The 22917-nt window shown below is 49.3% G+C and overlaps 2 protein-coding genes across 2 annotated transcripts in view; one reads left to right on the forward strand and one right to left on the reverse strand.

The window, feature by feature from the left end:
• alpk3a (alpha-kinase 3a) overlaps nt 1-22917 on the reverse strand; it is a 212603-nt gene that overhangs the window by 44688 nt on the left and 144998 nt on the right. The gene's annotated exons all lie outside the window — the stretch shown is intronic.
• Nucleotides 2193-22917, forward strand: part of slc28a1 (solute carrier family 28 member 1) — a 43758-nt gene continuing 23033 nt past the window's right edge. Inside the window, exons 1-11 of the mRNA XM_070864788.1 lie at nt 2193-2250; nt 3807-3880; nt 3982-4058; nt 7648-7739; nt 8711-8900; nt 10049-10190; nt 15576-15689; nt 16970-17047; nt 18473-18553; nt 20212-20292; nt 20632-20757. Of these exons, the coding sequence (XP_070720889.1) occupies nt 2193-2250; nt 3807-3880; nt 3982-4058; nt 7648-7739; nt 8711-8900; nt 10049-10190; nt 15576-15689; nt 16970-17047; nt 18473-18553; nt 20212-20292; nt 20632-20757 (1113 nt within the window). The remainder of the gene's footprint in view (nt 2251-3806; nt 3881-3981; nt 4059-7647; nt 7740-8710; nt 8901-10048; nt 10191-15575; nt 15690-16969; nt 17048-18472; nt 18554-20211; nt 20293-20631; nt 20758-22917) is intronic.

Here is a 22917-nt window from a genome sequence, read left to right on the forward strand (position 1 = left end):
GATGCACTCAGCAGGCTCCCACTAGCCACCACTGAGGGGGCTACCGAGCATGGTGCTGAGATGGTCATGGCTGTTGAAGCTTTCGGAAGCGAAGGCTCACCCGTGACAGCCCGTTAGATTAAAGTCTGGACAAATAGAGACCCGCTATTGTCTCTAGTCAAGAAATGTGTCCTGAATGGGGACTGGGCAGCCACGTACAGGGCATGCCCTGAGAAATTTAAACCATTTCACAGGCGCAAGGATGAACTCTCGATTCAGGCCGATTGCCTACTGTGGGGAAATCGCGTAGTCATGCCCCAGATGGGTAGAGAGGTGTTCATCAGAAAACTCCACAATGGGCACCCGGGCATTGTCACGATGAAGGCAATTGCCAGGTCACACGTTTGGTGGCCAGGGATAGACGCAGATCTGGAACTTTGTGTTCGCAGGTGCAACACGTGTGCCCAGCTAGGCCATGCGCCCAGGGAAGCCCCCCTTAGCCCCTGGTCATGGCCCGCCAAGCCTTGGTCACGCATCCATGTGGACTACGCAGGTCCTTTCATGGGGAAAATGTTTTTGGATGTAGTAGACGCCTACTCCAAATGGATCGAGTGTGACGTTTTAAATTCAAGCACATCCTCTGCCACGGTAGAAAGTCTACAGGCAATGTTCGCCGCCCACGGTCTACCGGACATCTTGGTCAGCGACAATGGCCCGTGCTTCACAAGCACTGAATTCCAGGACTTCATGGCAGGCAATGGAATTAACCATGTTAGAACGGCACCGTTCAAGCCAGCCTCAAACGTCCAGGCAGAACGAGCAGTGCAGATAATCAAACAGGGGATGCTCAGAATCCAAGGGGGTTCCCTACAAAGCCGCTTATCACGCCTCCTGTTGGCCTATAGATCCCGACCACACTCGCTCACAGGGGTTCCACCCGCAGAGCTACTAATGAAAAGGACGCTCAAAACCCGATTATCCCTTATACACCCCACCATGAAAAAAATTGTCGAGAGCAGGCGCCAGTCACAATATCACTACCATGACAGGAATGCGAGGGCGCGATGTATTGATGTAAATGATCCTGTTTTTGTCCTCAACTACGCTGCAGGGCCCAAATGGCTCGCAGGCACTGTGGTTGCCAAAAAGGGAAATAGGATTCTGGTAGTTAAACTTACCAATGGACAAATCTGCCGCAAACATGTGGATCAAACAAAAAGGAGGTTCAGCAACCCCATAGAAGAAGCAGAGGAAGAACACGATATAGAGTTCACTCCACCATAGGTGACCGAACACCGGAACCAAAGGGAGGAGAGCCCAGTCACTGTGGGCAGTCCGGACAGGCCTGAGGCACTGCAAACTCAGGCCAGCGCCCAACAACCGGAGCCCCAACTCAGGCGCTCTACAAGGGAGCGTAAACCACCAGAGAGACTCAACCTGTGATCCCAATAAGACTTTGGGGGGGGAGGTGATGTCATGTATTCAATCAGCATTGTAAGCCATGTATAAACTTGACCTAAGTTGTACACCGTGAGAACACTGACCACTAGGTGGGAGACACTCCTAACCTGGACCTTCAGGCATAAAAGGGGAAGCTCCACCCACCAGTGCTCAGGAATAAATGACAGGTCACAGACTGACCTTCTCTCAAGCATGGGCCTCGTGTGCATTTATACTGTGTAGTAAGGACGTATCAAGTAGAAATTAGCACAGGTGACCAAAAGCTTGGTCAAAGAGGTAGGTTTTAAGGAACGTCTTGAAAGAGGAAAGAGAGGTAGAGAGGTGGAGAGGTTTAGAGAGGGAGTTCCAGAGCTTGGAGCCCAGGCAACAGAAGGCACGGCCACCAATGGTTGAGTGATTATAATAAGGATGCTCAGGAGGGCAGAATTAGAGGAGTGCAGATATCTCGGAGGGGTTGTGGGGCTGGAGGGGATTACAGAGATAGGGAGGGGCTCAATGAAAGGCCCCAAATATTTGTTTTTCTTTTTTTCTTTTTGAGAAGCCAAGAGGGGCAGGGGCGTGCTTCCTGCCTCCACGAAAATACCCTGGGTCACCCCTGGGGGGGCGCTCAAACTTGTGTGTGATTATGCTGCAAAGAGAATGGGTCGTCACTGTCTTATCACAATAAGAGACTGGCAGGTCCCTCCGTTGTACCGAGTGACCTCAGCTCTGCTCACCAAATACCTGCTCGGTAAATACACAGCCCTATAGCCATGAACCGGCAGTGCAATTATGCCAAGCATTTTACCAGGCTTTCACGACCACCGAGAGGTGAGAGTGCTGCCCACTGAGCCACGGCTGACACAAAGTGAAACGATCTGGAATCATGCGTTAAAAACGAAACCCGACTTTCAGATACAACTTTCTAATTCTTCAAATAGACAATAATGGAGTTGTCGAACACGTCAAGATTTGCTAAACAATCATCAAGTTAGCTCCAGTTCTGTGAACGGGTGGCATAGGTAGTCGACAAAAAAAAAAACATCTTTTTAAACAAATAGGTGCAGGATGGCTGGCAGACAGTGACACAACTTGACCTTAAATATGAATGGGGAGACAAGTTATGGTGAGATATACACCCCCCCAGTGACCACATAAAAATGACTGGATTTTCTTGCATTACCATGACATTAATAATGAGAACTATTCCACACTACAGACTGCGAGTATTCTTCCTGTAATACCAGCAGTTAAAACATCTTCACTTCATACCTACTAGTTTCTAATGAAATTTATTTTCCTGATCAACAATAACTTGTATTTATTTAATGTAGTAAAACATCCCAAAGCCCTCCACAGGAGAGTTTTCACAAAATTTGACACTGAGCCACATAAGGAGCTATTCGATCAGGTGGCCAAAGGCTTGGCCAAATAGGTAGGTTTGAAGGAGTGTCCTAAAGAAGGAGAAAGAAATACATGCATTTATATAGCGCCTTTCACGTCTCAAAGTGCTTTACAGCCAATGAAGTACTTTTGGAGTGTAGTCACTGTTGTAACATGGGAAATGCAGCAGTCAACTTGCGCACAGCAAGCTCCCACAATCAGCAATGTGATAATTGCCAGATAATCTGTTTTTGTGATGTTGATTAAGGAATAAATATTGGCCAGGACACTGGGGATAACTCATGCCATGGGATCTTTTATGTCCACCTGAGAGAGCAGGCGGGGACTCGGTTTAATGGTCTCATCTGAAAGGCGGCACCTCTGACAGTGCAGCACTCCCCTGGGGGTGTTAGCCTAGATTTTTTTTTAAGTGCTCAAGTTCCTGGAGTGGGACTCGAACCCATGACCTTCTGACTCAGAGGCGAGCGTGCTGCCCACTGAGCTGCAGCAAGCTGAGCAATGCGCGGGGAGGGGGGGTAAATTGGGCAAAGCGTCGCAGAAACATAAGGAAGGCTGAGGGGAACGATAAGATAACGTTCAAGAGAGTGATCACACGCATGTGCCGGTGGGACTTGCGTCGATAAAGATCTGGGCACCATTTGAAGATGCTGGGACGTCCCTTGGTTGGGTAGGTCTATGCTAGATGGTGATGGGCTAAGGAGAGATACAACCTCTTTAACTGTAGTATAGGAACAAGATCACAATGGGAGTTACGGGTTTAAAAGATGATTTACAATGCTAAACAGGGTTGTCCCAATGGGGGCTAAAAATAGGCAAAGTGTTCAGAAACAATTTATCCTTAATTGGCTGGTTCAGAGGTCAAGAGGTTATGAATTCAATGACCTTTCATTATTCTTAACCTCATGTTCTGTTATTCTGTTATGTGACTATACTCCTTTAATTATTGAACTCTTTTTTTTTATATATGCCAACGTGAATCTTAGAACTGGACGATACAAATTCTTTAAGTGATAAGAAGCACGACTACAGTATGGAAAACTCCGGATTTGAAATGGAGGTAAGCATTTTCAGTGTCCTTTGAATATGTTGGATCCACTTTAGTCAGAGTGAGCTAGCTAATTCTATCCGATTCCTGTTATTTGTCCCCTTTCTCTGTAGGACGGTGCATTTTACAAACCCCCAGGTGACCCACTGCCCCAACCTTCGGAAAGGAAAAGGAATCCTAAGTTTCTGAGGTACAGATCACAAGGAATTCTGAATTGTCTCCCTCACACATCAGCGTGGCTTCACCTGTTTGTTTCCAAAGGGAATATAGGAACCTGACCTGAGGATTAGGAGGAGGCCATTCACTCCCTCGAGCCTCCTTCACCATTCGATTAGGTCACGGCTGATCTGCACCGTAACTCCATCTTCCTGCCTTAGCTCCATCTCTCTTGACACCCTGACCGAACAGAGCTCTGTGGGGCCGAAATTGCCCCTCTGGGAAAGGCCTGGGAGGTGCTAATAGAGCGCAGGTGCAGGAGCGCACGGGCTCGGTGTCCAGAACGCTCACCCCCCGGAATTGTCCCCGGGCCTCAGAGCGTGGAAAGTGGTTTGCCGCCGCCACTCCCACCCGCCGTTAATGTACCGGCATCATCGCCGTGCGTGGCGACCCCTTTGCGAGGTCGGCGAGGGGGCGATGCCACCGACAGATTCTCGGTGCGAGGAGCTGTGGTGGCTGGGGCGCCCCGCCAGCTCTTAAAGGGGAGGTGGTCGCGTGGCGGACACCAACTTTTTTCCGTCGGGCCGAGTGGGCTGCAGATTTCGCAGCGGCCCTCTCCTTTAAAATAACGCATCAGCGTGATGCGGGATATCAGTGCCCCGCGAACGTTCGATTACCGCCCCCACATTTTTTTTTGCCTCTAAGAGGCCAATTTCACTCCAGGGCCGGCACTTCCCGCCACGGCGCTAAACTTTCGTGTGATTCAAATTATGGGTTCCAAACTGGGCATGGGGAGATTTCGGCCCCTATCTAGCTCCATTTTGAAAGCTCCAATTGTCCCAGCATTCACATAGCCTTTAGGGGAGGAGAGTTCCAGGTTTACACTCCCTGTTATGTGAAAGAGTGTTTCCTGATTTCACCCCTGAACGGCCAAGATTGCATTTTAGGATTACGTCCCCTCTTTCTTGATTCCCCAGCTGCCACTGTCCCTTTTATTCCACGGGCTTCAATTTTTCTGGCAAGCCTATTTTGTGGCACTTTGTCGAACGCCTTTTGGAAATCCATGTATCCCACATCAACCACATTACCCTCATCAACCCTCTCTGTTACCTCATCAAAAAACTCAATCAAGTTGGTTAAACACGATTTGCCTTTAACAAATCCGTGCTGGGTTTCCTTAATTAAACCACACTTCTCCAAGTGTCTGTTAATTTTGACCCTGATTATTGTTTCTAAAAGCTTCCCCATGCCGAGGTTACACTGACCAGCCTGTAGTTGCTGGGTGTAACCTGTGTTGTTACAGTACCTTTAACATTCAAAAAATGCACCAAAATACTTCACAGGGGAAAAAAAGGGAAATGCTTCAAATGAATTGGAGACTTCCCAACAACTTTATAAAGTGGCACCAGCTTGTTTGTATTTGGTTGTTGGTACAGCTATTGTCTCCGAGAATCCCCAGCCATTCGAGAGTGCTCTTACTGTAACTTTGACAGGATTGCACCAGATTGGCCAGTAACTAAGACTGGACCCAGTGAGTCCGTGCAGCACGCATGCAGTGCTATCACAGAACATTCATCGTTATCAACAGGATCTCCAGCGGCTGATTACTCAGCGGCCTCAACCTGGCCAACATACCCAGCATCGAAGCACTGACCACACTTGATCAGCTCCGCTGGGCAGGCCACATTGTTCGCATGCCTGACACAAGACTCCCAAAGCAAGCGCTCTACTCGGAACTCCTACACGGCAAGCTTCGATGCTGGGGCTGTTGGCCTGGTCAAGGACATTAAGTAATTAGGCGCTGGAGGTCCTGTTGATAACTATGAATGTTCTGTGGTAGCACTGCATGGGTGCTGCACGGACTCACTAGGTCCAGACTTAGTTACTGGCCATTCTGGTGCAGTTCTATCAAAATTACAGTAAGTGCTTTCTCGAATGGCTGGGGATTCTCGGAGACTATAGCTGTACCAACAACTTGTGGGGTGCTGCAGGGATCAGTGCTGGGAAACCAACTATTTACAATCTATATTAACGACTTGAAATAAGGCATTGAGTGTAACATAGCCAATTTTGCTGACGATTCAAAGATGGGAGGAAAAGCAATGTGTGAAGAGGACACAAAATATCTGCAAAAAGACACAGACAGGCTAAGTGAGTGGGCAAAAATTTGGGCAGATGGAGTATAATGTTGGAAAGTTTGAGGTCATGCACTTTGGCAGAAAAAATCAAAGAGCAAGTTATTATTTAAATGGAGAAAGATTGCAAAATGCCACAGTGCAGCGGGACCTGGGGGTACTTGTGCATGAAACACAAAAGGATAGTATGCAGGTACAGCAAGTGATCAGGAAGGCCAAAGGTATCTTGGCCTTTATTGCAAAGGGGATGGAGTATAAAAGCAGGGAAGTCTTGCTACAGCTATATAAGGTATTGATGAGGTCACTGCGGACAGTTTTGGTTTCCATATTTACGAAAGGATATACTTGCTTTGGAGGCAGTTCAGAGACAGTTCACTCGGTTGATTCCGGGGATGAGGGGGCTGACTTATGAGGAAAGGTTGAGTAGGTTGGACCTCTACTCATTGGAATTCAGAAGAATGAGAGGTGATCTGATCGAAACGTGTGAGATTATGAGGGAGCTTGACAAGGTGGCTGCAGAGAGGATGTTTCCACTGATGGGGGAGACTAGAACTAGGGGGCATGATATTAGAATAAGGGGCCGCCCATTTAAAACTGAGATGAGAAATTTCTTGTCTCAGAGGGTTGTAAATCTGTGGAATTTGCTGCCTCAGAGAGCTGTGAAAGCTGGGACATTGAATAAATTTAAGATCGAAATAGACAGTTTCTTAAACAATAAGGGGATAAGGGGTTATGGGAAGCGGGCAGGGAAGTGGAGCTGAGTCCATGATCAGATCAGCCACGATCTTATTGAATGGCGGAGCAGGTTCGAAGGGCCGTATGGCCTACTCCTGTTCCTATTTCTTATGTTCTTATGTTCTTATGAGCCCAAGGTGGGCAGAGGAAACGTTACAAGGACACCCTCAAAGCCTCCTTGATAAAATGCAACATCCCCACCGACACCTGGGAGTTCCTGGCCAAAGACCGCCCAAAGTGGAGAAAGTGCATCAGGGAGGGCGCTGAGCACCTCGAGTCTCGTCGCCGAGAACATGCAGAAAACAAGCGCAGGCAGCAGAAGGAGCATGCGGCAAACCAGACTCCCCACCCATCCTTTCCTTCAACTACTGTCTGTCCCACCTGTGGCAGAGACTGCAATTGGACTGTACAGTCACCTAAGGACTCATTTTTAGAGTGGAAGCAAGTCTTCCTTGATTCTGAGGGACTGCCTTAGACGATGTCACCACTATTCCGCCAGAAGTCACCTTGGCGCGCTCGATTAACATCATTGCTTGCGTTCGGAACTGAACTGGCAGAGAAAGATTTCACACCTGTACAGCAGGAGGCGCTCTTGTGAGGCTGAGCTCTCAGGCACTGTGTTGGGCAGGGTAGATGGAGCTTTACTCAGCAATTGGCTATGTTATACCTGGTCTGGGGAAAAGAGCTCATGGAATAACCTGGAAATCCTTACTCTGAGCGATGAGTTGAAATATTTATGTTTCTCTTTTTCAGCAAAATATCTCAGTCTGTCTCAGGAGCAAAGTTGGCATACAAAGCCCACGCCGCTGTAATCAAACATGTCATCTTGGGCATCGTCATTGCAGGTAAAAGTTTTTAATGGAGGGCACTGGGTGGCAGTTTACCATTTATCTTCTCCTCTGGGACCTGGGTTTAAATCCTCCTGCCACTAATGAGGTGATTTCCCTTTCTTGCCAGCTATAATTTGGGGCAGTCTTAACATTCAGTTTTGGTCAGTGTGAACAGTGTTGGTCTCCTTACCCAATGAAGGATATCCTTGCCTTAGAGGGAGTGCAACAAAGGTTCACCAGACTGATTCCTGGGATGAGGGGATTGCCCTATGAGGAGAGATTGAGTAGACTCGTCATATATTCCCTAGGCACGAAATTGCCCCTTTTTATAGCCCAGTTAGTGCCTCCAGGGGGCGCTAACGGGGCACCAGGACATTGTTGCCCGGGGGAGACAGCGGTATCACTGATGAATTTTGCTGAGGCACAAACTGCTCCCGGACGGTAACTGTATCCCCCTGCCGCCATTACCGCCCCGAAATGAGCAGAACGAAAAATCCAGCCCCGAGCAGTTCAGGTATCATTCTGGTAAACCTATGCTGCACTCCCTCCAAGACCGATATATCCTCCCGAAGGTGTGGTGCCCAGAACTGCTCCCAGTGCTCTAGGTGTGGTGTAACCAGGGCTTTGTACAGCTGCAGCATAACTTCTACCCCCTTGTACTCTAGTCCTCTAGATATAAAGGCCAGCATTCCATTAGCCTCTTTGATTATTCTCTGTACCCGTCCATGACGTTTGAATGACAGATGTACCTTGTCCCCCAAGTCTCTTTGGACCTCCACTGTTTCTAGCTATTCACCAGTTAGAAAGTACTCTGTTCTATCCTTTTATTGGTCCAAAGTGGATGACCTCACACTTATCTGCATTGAAATCCATGTGCCACAGTTTTGCCCAATTCACTTAATCTATTAATGTCTCTTTGTCATTTTACGCCTAAGAAAAATGAAGCTAAAATCCTCAAATGGTTTATTTGTTTCTCTCCCGCCCAGGCTTTTTGGCATTCCTCATCACCGCCTGTGTGCTCGACTTTCAACGGGCCCTCGCTCTCCTCATAATGACCTGTGTGGTTGCTTTCTTCGTCATTTATGATCTCATAAAAAAGCATCTGGGAAAACGGATTGTTGACCTCTTCACCCCTGTGACATCCTTCCTCCAGAAGCACTCCAAGTGGTTTAAATGGTGAGTCACATCATTCAACTCGGTCTGCACACTAAAGCCGCTCTTCCTGTGTGCCCTCTGGTGTTCGATATTGGTCTGGTCGGATTCGCTTTGCTCCCACAGGGCGATTTAAAGAAGGAACGTGCATTTGTACAGCACCTCTCATTGCATCAGGTCATCCCAAAGTGCTTTACAGCCAATAAAGATAGTCTGTTTTCTTTTAGTGATTTTGGTTAAGGGATAAATATTGGCCACGATAAGTTTCCTTGCCATTAATCTAATTTAAAAAAAACGGCAAACATCTTGGAGGAACATATTGAAAGAGCAAGCTCCCACAAGCAATGTGATAACGACCAGATAATCTGTTTTTTTTTGTTATGTTGATTGAAGGTAAATATTGGCCAGGACACCAGGGCGAACTCCCCTGCTCTTCGTCGAAATAGTGCCATAAGAACATAAGAAATAGGAGCAAAAGTCGGCCATACGGCCCCTCGAGCCTGCTCCGCCATTTAATAAAAACATGACTGATCCGATCATGGACTCAGCTCCACTTCCCTGCCCGCTCCCCATAACCCTTATTCCCTTATCGGTTAAGAAACTGTGTTAAATTTATTCAATGTCCCGGCTTCCACAGCTCTCACGTCCACCTGAGAGAGCAGACGGGGCCTCGGTTTAACGTCTCATCCGAAAGACGGCACCTCCGACAGTGCAGCACTCCTCAGTATGTTACAGCAGCATCGGCCTAGATATTTGTGCTCAAGTCCCTGGAGTGGGACTTGAACCCACAAACCTTCTCACTCAGAGAGTGCTACACACTGGCTGACACCATAATGAAATGTGGTGGCTGGTGTGTAACGGCCAGCCCACGTTAAAAGAATTCACGCACGGGCATCTTCCACCCTTTAAAATGAAGTTTGGGACCTGGCCCGCATTGGTCTCATTGGTCACCTTAGAACTCATATTAGTGTAGAAGCAAGTCATCCCTGACTCCGGGGGACTGCCTCAGGGAATGAAACGCTCTAAATTATAAAGCACTTCACTCTAAAATTGGTGCACTCTCCAAAACAGGCTCGACCCTCATCCCAATGTCATAGGTTGTTAAACAAAATGATTTAAAATAAATAAATGGGCTAACGAATGTTTATTTTGCTCCTGTTTCTTTCTACCAGGATCCTTGTCTTTCTGGCCTTGGCGGGGTTGGTCGCCTGGCTTGCCATCGACACAGCAGAGAGGCCGGAGCAGCTGATCTCCTTCGGAGGATTCTGCCTGCTCATCATCCTGCTCTTTATTTTCTCCAAAAGGCCAACGGCGGTGAGTGGCCTCACCAAACCTCCACCAGACGCGAGCCGATCGGACGAGGCCCTGTGACGACAAAATCGGGGGTGTGGGGCGGGCATGGGATGGTGGGGGAGGCTACCAGGTCAGGAGGCCGTGAAGGCCCATTTACCAACTCTCGCCCAAAGCGTGGGGGGGCAGGGGCAGGGGCAGGGGCAGGGCAGGGACAGGGGCAGGGCGGGGGCAGGGTCAGGGTCAGGGTCAGGGGCAGGGCAGGGTCTGGGGCAGGGGCAGAGCGGGGGCAGGATCAGGGTCAGGGTCAGGGTCAGGGTCAGGGCAGGGGCAGGGGCAAGGTCAGGGTCAGGGGCAGGGCAGAGCGGGGGCAGGGGCAGGGCGGGGGCAGACAGAGCAGGGGCAGGGGCAGGGGCAGGGCAGGGTCAGGGTCAGGGGCAAGGTCAGGGGCAGGGGCAGGGCAGGAGCAGGGCAGGGGCAGGGTCAGGGGCAGGGCAGAGGGGGGGCAGGGGCAGGGCGGGGGCAGGGGTAGGGCAGAGCGGGGGCAGGGCAGGGGCAGGGCAGGGGCAGGGCAGAGCGGGGGCAGGGCAGGGGCAGGGCAGAGTGGGGGCACGGCAGGGGCAGGGGCAGGGCAGAGCGGGGGCAGGGCAGGGGCAGGGCAGAGCGGGGGCAGTGGCAGGGGCAGAGCAGAGCGGGGGCAGGGGCAGGGGCAGGGGCGGGGCAGGGGCAGGGGCAGGGGCCGGGCAGAGGGGGGCAGGGGCAGGGCAGGGGCAGGGCAGAGCGGGGGCAGGGGCAGGGCAGGGGCAGGGCAGAGTGGGGGACAGAGTGGGGGCAGTGGCAGGGACAGGGCAGTGGCAGGGCAGGGGCAGGGCTGGGCAGGGGCAGGGCAGAGTGGGGGCAGGGGCAGGGCAGAGCGGGGGCAGGGGCAGGGCAGAGCGGGGGCAGGGGCAGGGCGGGGCAGGGGCAGGGCAGAGCTGGGGCAGGGCAGAGGCAGGGCAGGGGCAGGGCAGAGCAGGGGCAGGGGCAGGGGCAGGGCAGAACAGGGGCAGGGGCAGGGGCAGGGCAGAACAGGGGCAGGGGCAGGGGCAGGGCAGAACAGGGGCAGGGGCAGGGTGGGGGCTGGGCGGGGGCAGGGGCAGGGCAGAACAGGGGCAGGGGCAGGGGCAGGGGCAGGGGCAGGGCAGGGGCAGGGGAAGGGGAAGGGGAAGGGGCAGGGACAGGGTGGGGGGAGGACGGGCAGGGTTGTCCGGCACAGGCCCAACCCCCGGTCGAAGCGAGGCTAATTTTCACAGCCAAGCCCTTGTCTCCGCACCATCGCGGACTGGAAATCCATCCACTGGTCTCTGTATACGCTGCATCCAATGTTCCCTTTAAGCGATCTGCAGGTTCCGCCCAGCCTGTTCATCGGCGTTATAATGGACAAGCCACGCACACACGCGCAGTAATTCAGTGGGTCACACAGCACCTTAAAGGGACCCAGGAAGAAAATTAGCGGCAACATTGACCACATCATGGTCTGATTCAGGTGTGATCCAATTTCTGGGCCTGTGCTTTTTAATAAAAGAATTAAAGGGGCATGGTGATGGAACCAGTAGCTGGTTGGGAAAGGCGGGGAGTCGATTTTTGGAGTGGCCAGGAGAATCATTAATCCCGACTCCCTAAAAAGCCTCATCAGCAGCACTGCTGATGAGGCTGCTCCGAGCCCGGTGCCAATGGCAAGATTGTGCACAGCGCTTCCCACCTGTACTGAAGATTGACACAGCACATAGAGGCATTGGGCACCAAAGTAAAGAAGTTCTGCTCAACCTTTACAAAACACTGGTTCGACCTCAGCTGGAGTATTGTGTCCAATTCTAGGCACCGTACTTTAAGGAGGATATATAACTCCACCCACTGGACTGCTGTGTCATTGCAGCCATTGCTGTTTTATGAGAATAAGCAGTTCAGGTCACCTGACAGGGCTTCCTGAAGTTATGGAAACATAAAAACCTAGAAATTTACAGCGCAGAAGGAGGCCATTTCGGCCCATCGTGTCCGCGCCGGCCGACAAAGAGCCCCACGGCCCTCGGTCAGCAGCCCTGAAGGTTACATATAAACCTATGAACAATGAACAATGGCGGAGAGGTAAAGAGCACCCAGCCCAACCAGTCCGCCCCACACAACTGCCACACCCCTTAAACTGAAACTTCTACACTCCACCCCAACCGGAGCCATGTGATCTCCTGAGAGAGGCAAAAACCAGATTAAAAACCCAGGCTAATTTAGGGATCTTACAGCCATCTTACAGCCTGTGTGTGTTTGTGATGTCGTACTTGTCAATATATGTATACTCTGTACATACTACCACTAGAGGGTGCAACTGTGGGAGGCCCAGGCAGCAGCAGGTATAAAAGGCTGGTCACCACATTGTTGCTTCGCTCTGCAGTTTGAATAAAGAGACTAAGGTCACAGCAGTTCAAGCACAGCACTAGGCCTCGTGGAGTTAGTCTACAGATAAGTAGAGACACATTAACTGGCGACGAGAACAGATCATGGACTTACACGCAGAGATGGCTGCCATTGGTAGTTTAGAAAATATGTCAAGGCCTTAGCGAAGGTGCAGAGGAGATTTGCCAGAATGGTACCGGGGATGAGGGACTTCAGTGACACAGAGAGACTGGAGAAGTTGATCTCCTTAGAGAAGGCTAAGAGGAGATTTGATAGAGCTGTTCAAAATTGTGAGAGGGTTTTTGTTGTGTATGGAGAAAGAGTCAGACTGAACACTGTGAGCTCAAAGTAACGTGTGACCTTAGTCTTTTATTGCCTCTCCAACCTGTGAAGCCTCCTTAGAATTCAGCAGAGGAGGACAAAGGGTTTAATTAGGAGGGGGAAAATAGAGTACGAGAAGAAGCTTGCCGGCAACATAAAAACCGACTGCAAAAGCTTCTATAGATGTATGAAGAGAAAAAGATTAGTGAAGACAAACGTAGGTCCCTTGCAGTCGGATTCAGGTGAATTTATAATGGGGAATAAAGAAGTGGCAGACCAATTGAACAAATACTTTGGTTCTGTCTTCACGAAGGAAGACACAAATAATCTTCTGGAAGTACTAGGGGACCGAGGGTCTAGTGAGAAGGAGGAAGTGAAGGATATCCTTATTAGGCGGGAAATTGTGTTAGGGAAATTGATAGGATTGAAGGCCGATAAATCCCCGGGGCCTAATAGTCTGCCTCCCAGAGTACTTAAGGAAGTGGCCCTAGAAATAGTGGATCGGTGCATTGGTTATCATTTTCCAACAGCCAATCGACTCTGGATCAGTTCCTATGGACTGGAGGGTGGCTAATGTAACACCACTTTTTAAAAAGGCAGGGAGAGAGAAAACGGGTAATTATAGACCGGTTAGCCTGACATCAGTAGTGGGAAAATGTTGGAATCAATTATTAAGGATGAAATAGCAGTGCATTTGGAAAGCAGTGACAGGATTGGTCCAAGTCGGCATGGATTTATAAAGGGGAAATCATGCTTGACAAATCTTCTGAAATTTTTTGAGGATGTAGAGTGGACAAGGGAGAACCATTGGATGTGGTTTATTTGGACTTTCAAAAGGCTTTTGACGCGGTCCCACATAAGAGATTGGTGTACAAAATCAAAGCACATGATATTGGGGGTAATATACTGACGTGGATAGAGAACTGGTTGGCAGACAGGAAGCAGAGAGTCGGGATAAACGGGTTCTTTTCAGAATGGCAGGCAGTGACTAGTGGAGTGCCACAGGGCTCAGTGCTGGGACCCCAGCTCTTTACAATATACATCAATAATTTGGATGAAAGAATTGAGTGTATTATTTCCAAGTTTGCAGATGACACTAAACTAAGCAGTGTGAGCTGTGAGGGGGACGCTAAGAGGCTGCAGGGTGACTTGGACAGGTTAGGTGAGTGGGCAAATGCATGGAAGATGCAGTATAATGTGGATAAATGTGAGGTTATCCACTTTGGGGGCAAAAACGTGAAGACAGAATATTATCTGAATGGTGGCAGATTAGGAAAAGGGGAGGTGCAATGAGACCTGGGTGTCATGGTTCATCAGTCATTGAAAGTTGGCATACAGGTACAGCAGGCGGTGAAGAAGGCAAATGGTATGTTGGCCTTCATAGCGAGGGGATTTGAGTATAGGAGCAGGGAGGTCTTACTGCAGTTGTACAGGACCTTGGTGAGGCCTCACCTGGAATATTGTGTTCAGTTTTGGTCTCCTAATCTGAGGAAGGACGTTCTTGCTATTGAGGGAGTACAGCAAAGGTTCACCAGACTGATTCCTGGGATGGCTGGACTGACATATGAGGAGAGACTGGATCAACTGGGCCTTTATACATTGGAGTTTAGAAGGATGAGAGGGGATCTCACAGAAACATACAAGATTCTGATGGGATGGGACAGTTTAGATGCGGGTAGATTGTTCCCGATGTTAGGAAGTCCAGCACCAGGGGACACAGTCTTAGGATAAGGGGTAGGCCATTTAGGACTGAGATGAGGAGAAACTTCTTCACTCAGAGAGTTGTTAATCTGTGGAATTTCCTGCCGCAGAGAGTTGTTGATACCAGTTCATTGGATATATTCAAGAGGGAGTTAGATATGGCCCTTACGGCTAAAGGGATCAAGGGGTATGTAGCGAAAGCAGGAAAGGGGTACTGAGGGAATGATCAGCCATGATCATATTGAATGGTGGTGTAGGTTCGAAGGGCCGAATGGCCTACTCCTGCACCTATTTTCTATGTTTCTATGTAAATACCTGTGCTCCCAAGGGATTATGGGATCCATTGAGGCTCCAGGGCATGAGCCCTCTGGTGGCTGTACAGAGTAAATACAAGTCCACAGATATAACAATTTTGATGGAGTAAATCAGGAGAAACTATTCCAGTGGCAGGAAGGTCAGTAACCAGAGGGCACAGATTTAAGGTAATTGGTAAAAGAACCGGGAAGAAATGAAGAGAAACCCTTTAACGCAGCGAATTGTTATGATCTGGAACGCACTGCCTGGTAGGCTGGTGAAAGCAGATTCCTTCGAAACTTTCAAAAGGGAATTTACAAAATACTTGAAAAGGAAAAAATCTGCTGAGCTATGGGGGAAAGAGCAGGGGAGTGGGGCTACGAGGATCGCTCTTTCAAAGAGCCAGCACATGCTCGATGGGCCGAATGGCCTCCTTCTGTGTTGTTTTATTCTATTAATCTCTGACTCTATGACCAGGTTGGTCAACAATGTTCATAACAGCCTACACAAAACATGAACACCAAACATTGGCCGCACACTTCACCCCAAACAAGTAGGGTAAGCCTCAAAGGGTGTGCCGATATGGTTGGAGTGTGATGCAGCGATATTTTCGATCTATGCCATTGTTCCAATGATGTACGCTAACTGTCGTTTCCCGCCACCAAGGTGTCTGCGAGAACGCTGTTTATGGGGCTGGGCCTGCAGTTTATTCTTGGCATCTTCATCATCAGGACTGAACCAGGCTTTCAAGCATTCAACTGGCTGGGCATGCAGATTCAGGTACGATCCAAGGGGCTAGGATATAGATGGGGCGTGCGGGGAGTGAGCAAGTATAGGATGCAACCTCCACAAAATGTACTTTTTAATGAACAAATCATCTAAAAATAATATTGCACTTTGATTGCCCACTGGTCTCTGGCGTACACACTGGTCTCTGGAGTATACACTGGTCTCTGGAGTACACACTGGTTTCTGGAGTACACACCGGTCTCTATACACACTGGTCTCTGGAGTATACACTGGTCTCTGGAGTACACACTGGTTTCTGTATACACTGGTCTCTGGAGTATACACTGGTCTCTGGCGTACAAACTGGTTTCTGGAGTACACACTGGTCTCTGTATACACTGGTCTTTGTACACACTGGTCTGGAGTACACACTGATCTTTGTACACATTGGGTCTCTGTACACACTGGTGTCTGGAGTATACACTGGTCTCTGGAGTACACACTGGTCTCTGTATACACTGATCTCTGGAGTACACACTGATCTCTGGAGTATACACTGGTCTCTGGAGTACACACCGGTCTCTGTACACACTGATCTCTGGAGTACACACTGGTCTCTGAAGTATGCACTGGTCTCTGTACACACTGGTTCCTGGTGTACACACTGGTCCCTTGTGTACACACTGGTCCTTGCAGTACACACTGGTTCCTGGTGTACACACTGGTCCCTGGTGTACACACTGGTCCCTGGAGTACACACTGGTCCCTGGTGTACACACTGGTCTCTGTACACACTGGTCTCTGTACACTGGTCTCTAGATTAAACACAGGTCTCTGGAGTATACACTGGTCACAGGTGTGTACACTGCATCCAATGTTTCCTTTAAGCCATACGGCCATGCAGCGATTCCATCCAGCTTGCTCATCGGCATTATAATGGACAAACCACGCACACAAGCGCGGTAAATCAATGGGCCAGCAGCACCTTAAAGGGACCGTGCACCCAAAAAGACAATTAGTGGGAATGTTGACCGCATCATGGTCTGATTCAGACGTGATCCAATTTCTGGGCCTGTGCTTTTTAATAAAAGAATTAAAGTGGCGAAAGTAGCAGACGTTGTATCAATTAGTCGGACGGTTTGAGGTGCAGAGGGCAGAGGACGGTCGGTTGGCAGAGGCTGTGAGCCGGTGTATATGGTTTAAGTTTTAGTCCTCAATAAAGCTATTCCATTTCATTCAATCTTGGATTACACAGCACTCTGAGATAACTTCAAGATAGAAACCTCACAGTTACCTGCTCTAATTCTTCCCTCTTTCATTTTTTCTTATAGACCTTTTTGAACTATACAACAGCAGGATCCAGCTTTCTGTTTGGTGACGAATTGATCAATGGCATTTTCGCCTTTCAGGTCAGTCTTGTACTTTCTGATATTCAGGTGAATGTGGTCTCCTGCCCAAATCATAGTTGGGATGTAATTATCAGGTTAAAATCATTTATTTGGTGCCCCCCACCAATCCCAATGATATTACAATAAACGATTTTATGGGATGTTAACAATAACAACACCGTGCATTTTTATAGGGCCTTTAACATAGTAAAATGTCCCCGGGCACTTCGCAACAGCGTTATCAGACAAAATTTGACACCAAGCCACATACCCTGATATTAGCGCAGATGACCAAAAGCTGGGACAAATACGTAGGTTTTAAGGAGCTTTTTCCAGTCATCGACCCGAATCGTTAACTGTGTTTCTCTCTCCACAGACCCTGCCTGACCTGCCAAGTGTTTCCAACATGTACTGTTTCCAGCATCCGCAATATTTTGCTTTTGTATTAATGTTTAATTCACTGCCGCTTCTCTTCCAGGAAAGCCCACCTTGAAGAAGTTCTGCTCTTCTCTCTGACAGGATTTCCGTTTGTCTCTTTTGCCTTCTTCATCTTCATTGCTTTCTGTCACATCACTAACTTTTTCCCGTTCTGACGAAGGGTCACCGACCCAAAACGTTAACTCTCTTTCTCTCTCCACAGATGCTGTCTGACCTGCTGATTGTTTCCAGCATGCCCTGTTTTTATTTCAGGTTTTAAGGAGCGTCTTAAAGGAGCAGAGAGAGGTAATGAGGCCAACAGAAGGCACAGACATGAATGGTGGAGCGATTATAATCGGGGTTGCTCAAGAAGCCAGAATTGGAAGAGCGCAGATATCTCGGGGGGGGGGGCGCGGTTGTGGGGCACGAGGAGATTACAGAGATCGCGAGGGGCGAGCCATGGAGGGATTCGAGCACATGGATGAGAATTCTGAAATCGAGGCGTGACCGGACCGGGAGCCAATGTAGGTCAGCGAGCACAGGGGTTGCAAAGTATTGCAAAATAGAACGAGCTAAATATTGCTGCTCTGATAAATGAAAAAATTGCTATCTACCTTCCGCAACAATTCCAGTTATCTATTGAGAGCGGCTGATCCAGACGGCCAGTTCCGTGACCGATGTATCATTCACTCAGGGAGACCAACAATGCCGATCGGATTGAATCGGAATGAAATACTAGAAGGGTTGCTGTTGCAATCCATGTGACTGCAATTCCGAGTCAGCAGCTCAGGCTTAATCGGCGCTTCAGGTCAAAAGCTTGTCACCAGAGCTAAACTTCTAAAAAAAGACTTGCATTTCTATAGCATCTTTTAACACCAGCACCGCATCCGAGTGTCAGCCTCAGTCACGTGCTCCAGTCCTGTGGTTGGCAGTGGAGAAATAAATGTGTTTTTGCCTTTCGCCTCGTGCTAAGTTCGCTGCATTAGTTCCTTCAGTCTTTGAGGTGATGTTCCATCTCTCTGTCCACAGGCATTGCCGATTGTGGTTTTCTTCAGCTGCGTGATGTCCATTCTCTACTACGTCGGTGCAATGCAGTGGCTGATCATCAAGGTACAGAGAATTACATCGCATCTACAGCCCAGAAACAGGTCCGTGCCGGAGTTTATGCTCCACACGAGCCTCCTCCCACCCTTACTCCATCTCATCCCATCAGAATATCCTTCTATTCCTATCTCCCTCGTGTATTTATCTAGCTTCCCCTTAACTGCGTTTGCATAACAGAAGAATTAGGAGCAGGAGTCGGCCATTCGGCCCCTCGAGCCTGCTCCGCCATTCAATAAGATCATGGCTGATCTGATCATGGGCTCAGCTCCACTTCCCTGCCCGCTCCCCATAACCCTCGACTCCCTTAGCGCTCAAAAATCTGTCTATCTCCACCTTAAATATATTCAATGGCCCAGCCTCCACAGCTCTCTGGGGTAGAGAATTCCAAAGATTCACGACCCTCTGAGAGAAGAAATTCCTCCTCATTTCCATTTTAAATGGGCGACCCCTTATTCTGAAACTATGCCCCCTAGTTGTAGATTCCCTCACGAGGGGAAACATCCTCTCTGCATCTACCCTGTCGAGCCCCCTCAGAATTTTATATGTTTCAATAAGATCACCTCTCATTCTTCTAAACTCCAATTAGTATAGGCCCAATCTGCCCAACCTTTCTTCATAAGACAACCCTTTCATCTCAGGAGTCAACCGAGTGAACCTTCTCTGAACTGCCTCCAATGCAAGTATATCTTTGCTATTCGCTTCAACCCCCCGCTGGGGCTGCGAGATCCACATTCTCACCACCCTCTGGGTAAAGACATTTCTCCTGTTGGATTTATTTGTGTTGATCTTATATTTATGACCCTTATGTTTGGACTCCAAGTCTAACCTTATCAAATCCCTTGATAACCTTAAAGACCACGATAAGTCACCCTTCAGCCTTCATTAAGGCTGAGAATAATAAGGTAGAATAAGAAACGCTTTTATTATATTTGTTCATTAAATTTAATGTGAGATTCCCTCCCTCTCTTCTTATTTAAGGTACTGATACGCTGGCCCCACTGATTTCTCAGAGTTTTACCACAGCCACACCATCCTCTATGAGTGAACGCACTGAGGAATGACCTGCTCCACCTCTGACCCTATGACACTATGTTGGAAGGTCACATATGACGGGAATGATTGGGACATTGCCCATGTGGGAGTGCGGGGCCTTTATTCAGCACTTCCTCATGGTGGCACAGCGGAGAGTGAGAAGTCAGCACGCGGTGACAATGTGAAGTAAAGTCCATCTCCCACCACCCTGTCGTGTAGCTGTCCCTGCTGCTCCGCCACGCTGTGCCACCCCACCACACTGTGCCATCCCGCCACACTGTGCCACCCCGCCACACTGTGCCACCCCGCCACACTGTGCCACCCCACCACACTGTGCCATCCCACCACACTGTGCCACCCCGCCACACTGTGCCAGCCCAACACCCTTTGCTACCCCACCAATCTTTGCCACCTCACCAAACTATGCCATCCCACCATGCTGTGCCACACCACCAATCTTTGCTACCTCACCAAACTGCTCCATGCCACCACACTGTGCCACCCTGCCAACCTAATGCCACCCCACCTCCATTTTGATGCTTTAAACAGAAATCAACCATTGTTGTATCCAACTTCATCCCAATATGTCGTCTGTGTGAAATCCTCAATGGTGCTGGGTGTTGTTTTAACAGATCGCATGGTTGATGCAGGTGACGATGGGCACATCGGCAACGGAGACTCTGAGCGTCGCTGGCAATATCTTTGTGGGACAGGTAGGTAGCAGACGAAAGGCAAAGCTTTTCCTCGAGTTACGTGACAGCCGTTCTACCTTCCCTCATCCCGACCCCTCTCCCCCGCCTTTGATGAGAAGACCAACAAGATAATTAAATCTAAAGAGGAGGACTTGAGGTGGCGTCAGCGATTGCTATCCCCGGACGCACAGCAAGTCTCCCAAGTCTCTGGGTCAGTCAGGAACAACAAGCCAATGACTGGAATGTTTATAAAAATCGATCCACCTTCTGAAACCTATTGCGTATGTGGCAGACGGATGTTTCTTTTTCCAGACAGAGTTCCTGTAACATAACAATGAAGGAATGTTCATTTCTTTTCAGACCGAGGCCCCACTGCTCATCCGACCCTATTTGTCAGATATGACCAAGTCCGAAATTCATGCGGTAATGACCGGCGGCTTTGCCACGATCGCTGGCAGTGTACTCGGAGCATACATCTCCTTTGGGGTAAGTGTGCTGCTATGCTTCAGCCTCCCTCCCCCCCCCCCCCCCACACACTCTATTGGTGCACTATCTATAGCTACACACTGTTGCCTCTCCTGAACCCTTCACACAAAGGGTCGTTTGGATATTTGGAACTCTTCTCCCACTCCAGAGATTTGAGCACATAAATCTAGGCTGACACTCCCAGTGCAGCCTTCGGCCGCCTAAAGAAAAGAGTGTTTGAAGACCAAATCTAGCACCAAGCTCATGGTCTACAGGGCTGCAGTAATACCCACCCTCCTCTATGGATCTGAGGCATGGACGATGTATAGACGGCACCTCAAGTCGCTGGAGATATATCACCAAGATTCTGCAAATCCCCTGGGAGGACAGACACATCAACATCAGTGTCCTCGACCAGGCTAACATCCCCAGTATTGAAGCACTGTCCACACTCGATCAGCTTCGCTGGGCAGGCCACATAGTTCGCATGCCAGATACGAGACTCCCTAAGCAAATGCTTTATGCGGAGCTCCTTCATGGTAAACGAGCCAAAGGTGGGCACCATCAAAGCCTCCCTGATAAAGTGCGACATCACCACTGACACCTGGGGGACCCTGGCCGTAGACCGCCCGAGGTGGAGAAAGTGCATCCAGGAGGGCGTTGAGCTCTTCAAGTCTCAACGCAAAGAGCGTGAAGAGGTCAGGTGCCGACAGCGGAAGGAGCACGCGGCAAACCAGCCCCACCCACCCCTTCCCTCGACGAATGTCTGTCCCAGCTGTAACAGGGTCTGTGGCTCTCATATCGGACTGTTCAGCCACCAAAGAACTCACTTTGGGAGTGGAAGCAAGTCTTCCTCGATTCCGAGGGACTGCCTATGATGATGAGTGCTGAGGGAGTGCTGCACTGTCGGAGCTGCCGTCTTTCGGATGAGACGTTAAACCGAGGCCACATCTGCTCTTTCAGGTGGACGCAAAAGATCCCATGGCACTATTTCGAAGAAAAGCAGAGGAGTTATCCCCGGTGTCCTGGCCAATATGGATCCCTCAATCAACATTACAAAAAAAAAACAGATTATCTGGCCATTATCACATTGCTGTTTGTGGGAGCTTGCTGTGCGCAAATTGGCTGCCGCGTTTCCCACATTACAACAGTGACTACACCCCAAAAGTACTTCACTGGCTGTAAAGCGCTTTGAAACGTCCGGTGGTTGTGAAAGGCGCTATATAAATCCAAGTCTTTCTTTTCTCTTCAAAAAGCTGGAGGCCAATTGAAAATGTCAAAACTGAGATTGATCATTTTTTGATAGGCAAGGGCATTAAGGGTTAGAGAATAATGTTTAGATACTAGATCAGCCATGATCAAATTGAATGGTGGAACAAGCTTGAGGGGTTGAATGGCCCATTCTTGTTCCTATATTCCTATGAATGGCAGTAGCATGCACTGGTCTAACAATTACCCTTTTCTCAATGGGTTATGCACCGGAGCTCCATGTGGACTACCCACCACTCACTATTAATCTCCCCAATAACAGAAAAAACACTTTAGAGCATATAATTCTGGTTAAAGGTGTTGTGTTCCTAACACAGATGAGACTGCACACAGGGAGGTTAAAGTAACAGTGACCTCAGTCTTTATTAAGACACTCCAGAGTGAGGAACAGGCCTTAGGGGCCAGCTTATATACAGTGCTCCCAAGGGATCCCATCATCCCTTGGGAATTCTGGGGATGCGCTCCTTGGTGGCGGAACATGGGAGTGCATGCTTTACAGATACACAACATCACTCCCCCCCCCAAAGTCAAAGTGAAAACTATTTACAAGGTGAGGTGGTCGGGAGCTTTTTTTTCCCTGGTGGACCGCCTCGGTACAAATGTCTGTTCTGGTGTGTTGGCTGTGCCCTCGCTGGGCTGGCGTGTTGTTGACCCTGCAGGGCTGCTGGGTGAGCCTGGCCTTGCTGGGCTGTTGGGCGTGATGGATTCGATTTCCTGGTTCGGTGTGGTGTCGTTGATCCTTTGGGTGTGTGTTGTGGGCTCGAAAAAGGTGGTGTCTGCTGTGGGTTGTTCAGGGCAGTCTGTGAACCGCAGCCTCGTTTGGTCCAGGTGCTTTCTGCAAATTTGTCCATTGTCTAGTTTGACTACAAACACCCTATTCCCTTCTTTAGCTATCACCGTGCCCGCGATCCA

The sequence above is a fragment of the Pristiophorus japonicus genome, chromosome 21 (assembly GCF_044704955.1).
Source record: "Pristiophorus japonicus isolate sPriJap1 chromosome 21, sPriJap1.hap1, whole genome shotgun sequence".
In the NCBI taxonomy this organism is placed as follows: domain Eukaryota; kingdom Metazoa; phylum Chordata; class Chondrichthyes; family Pristiophoridae; genus Pristiophorus; species Pristiophorus japonicus.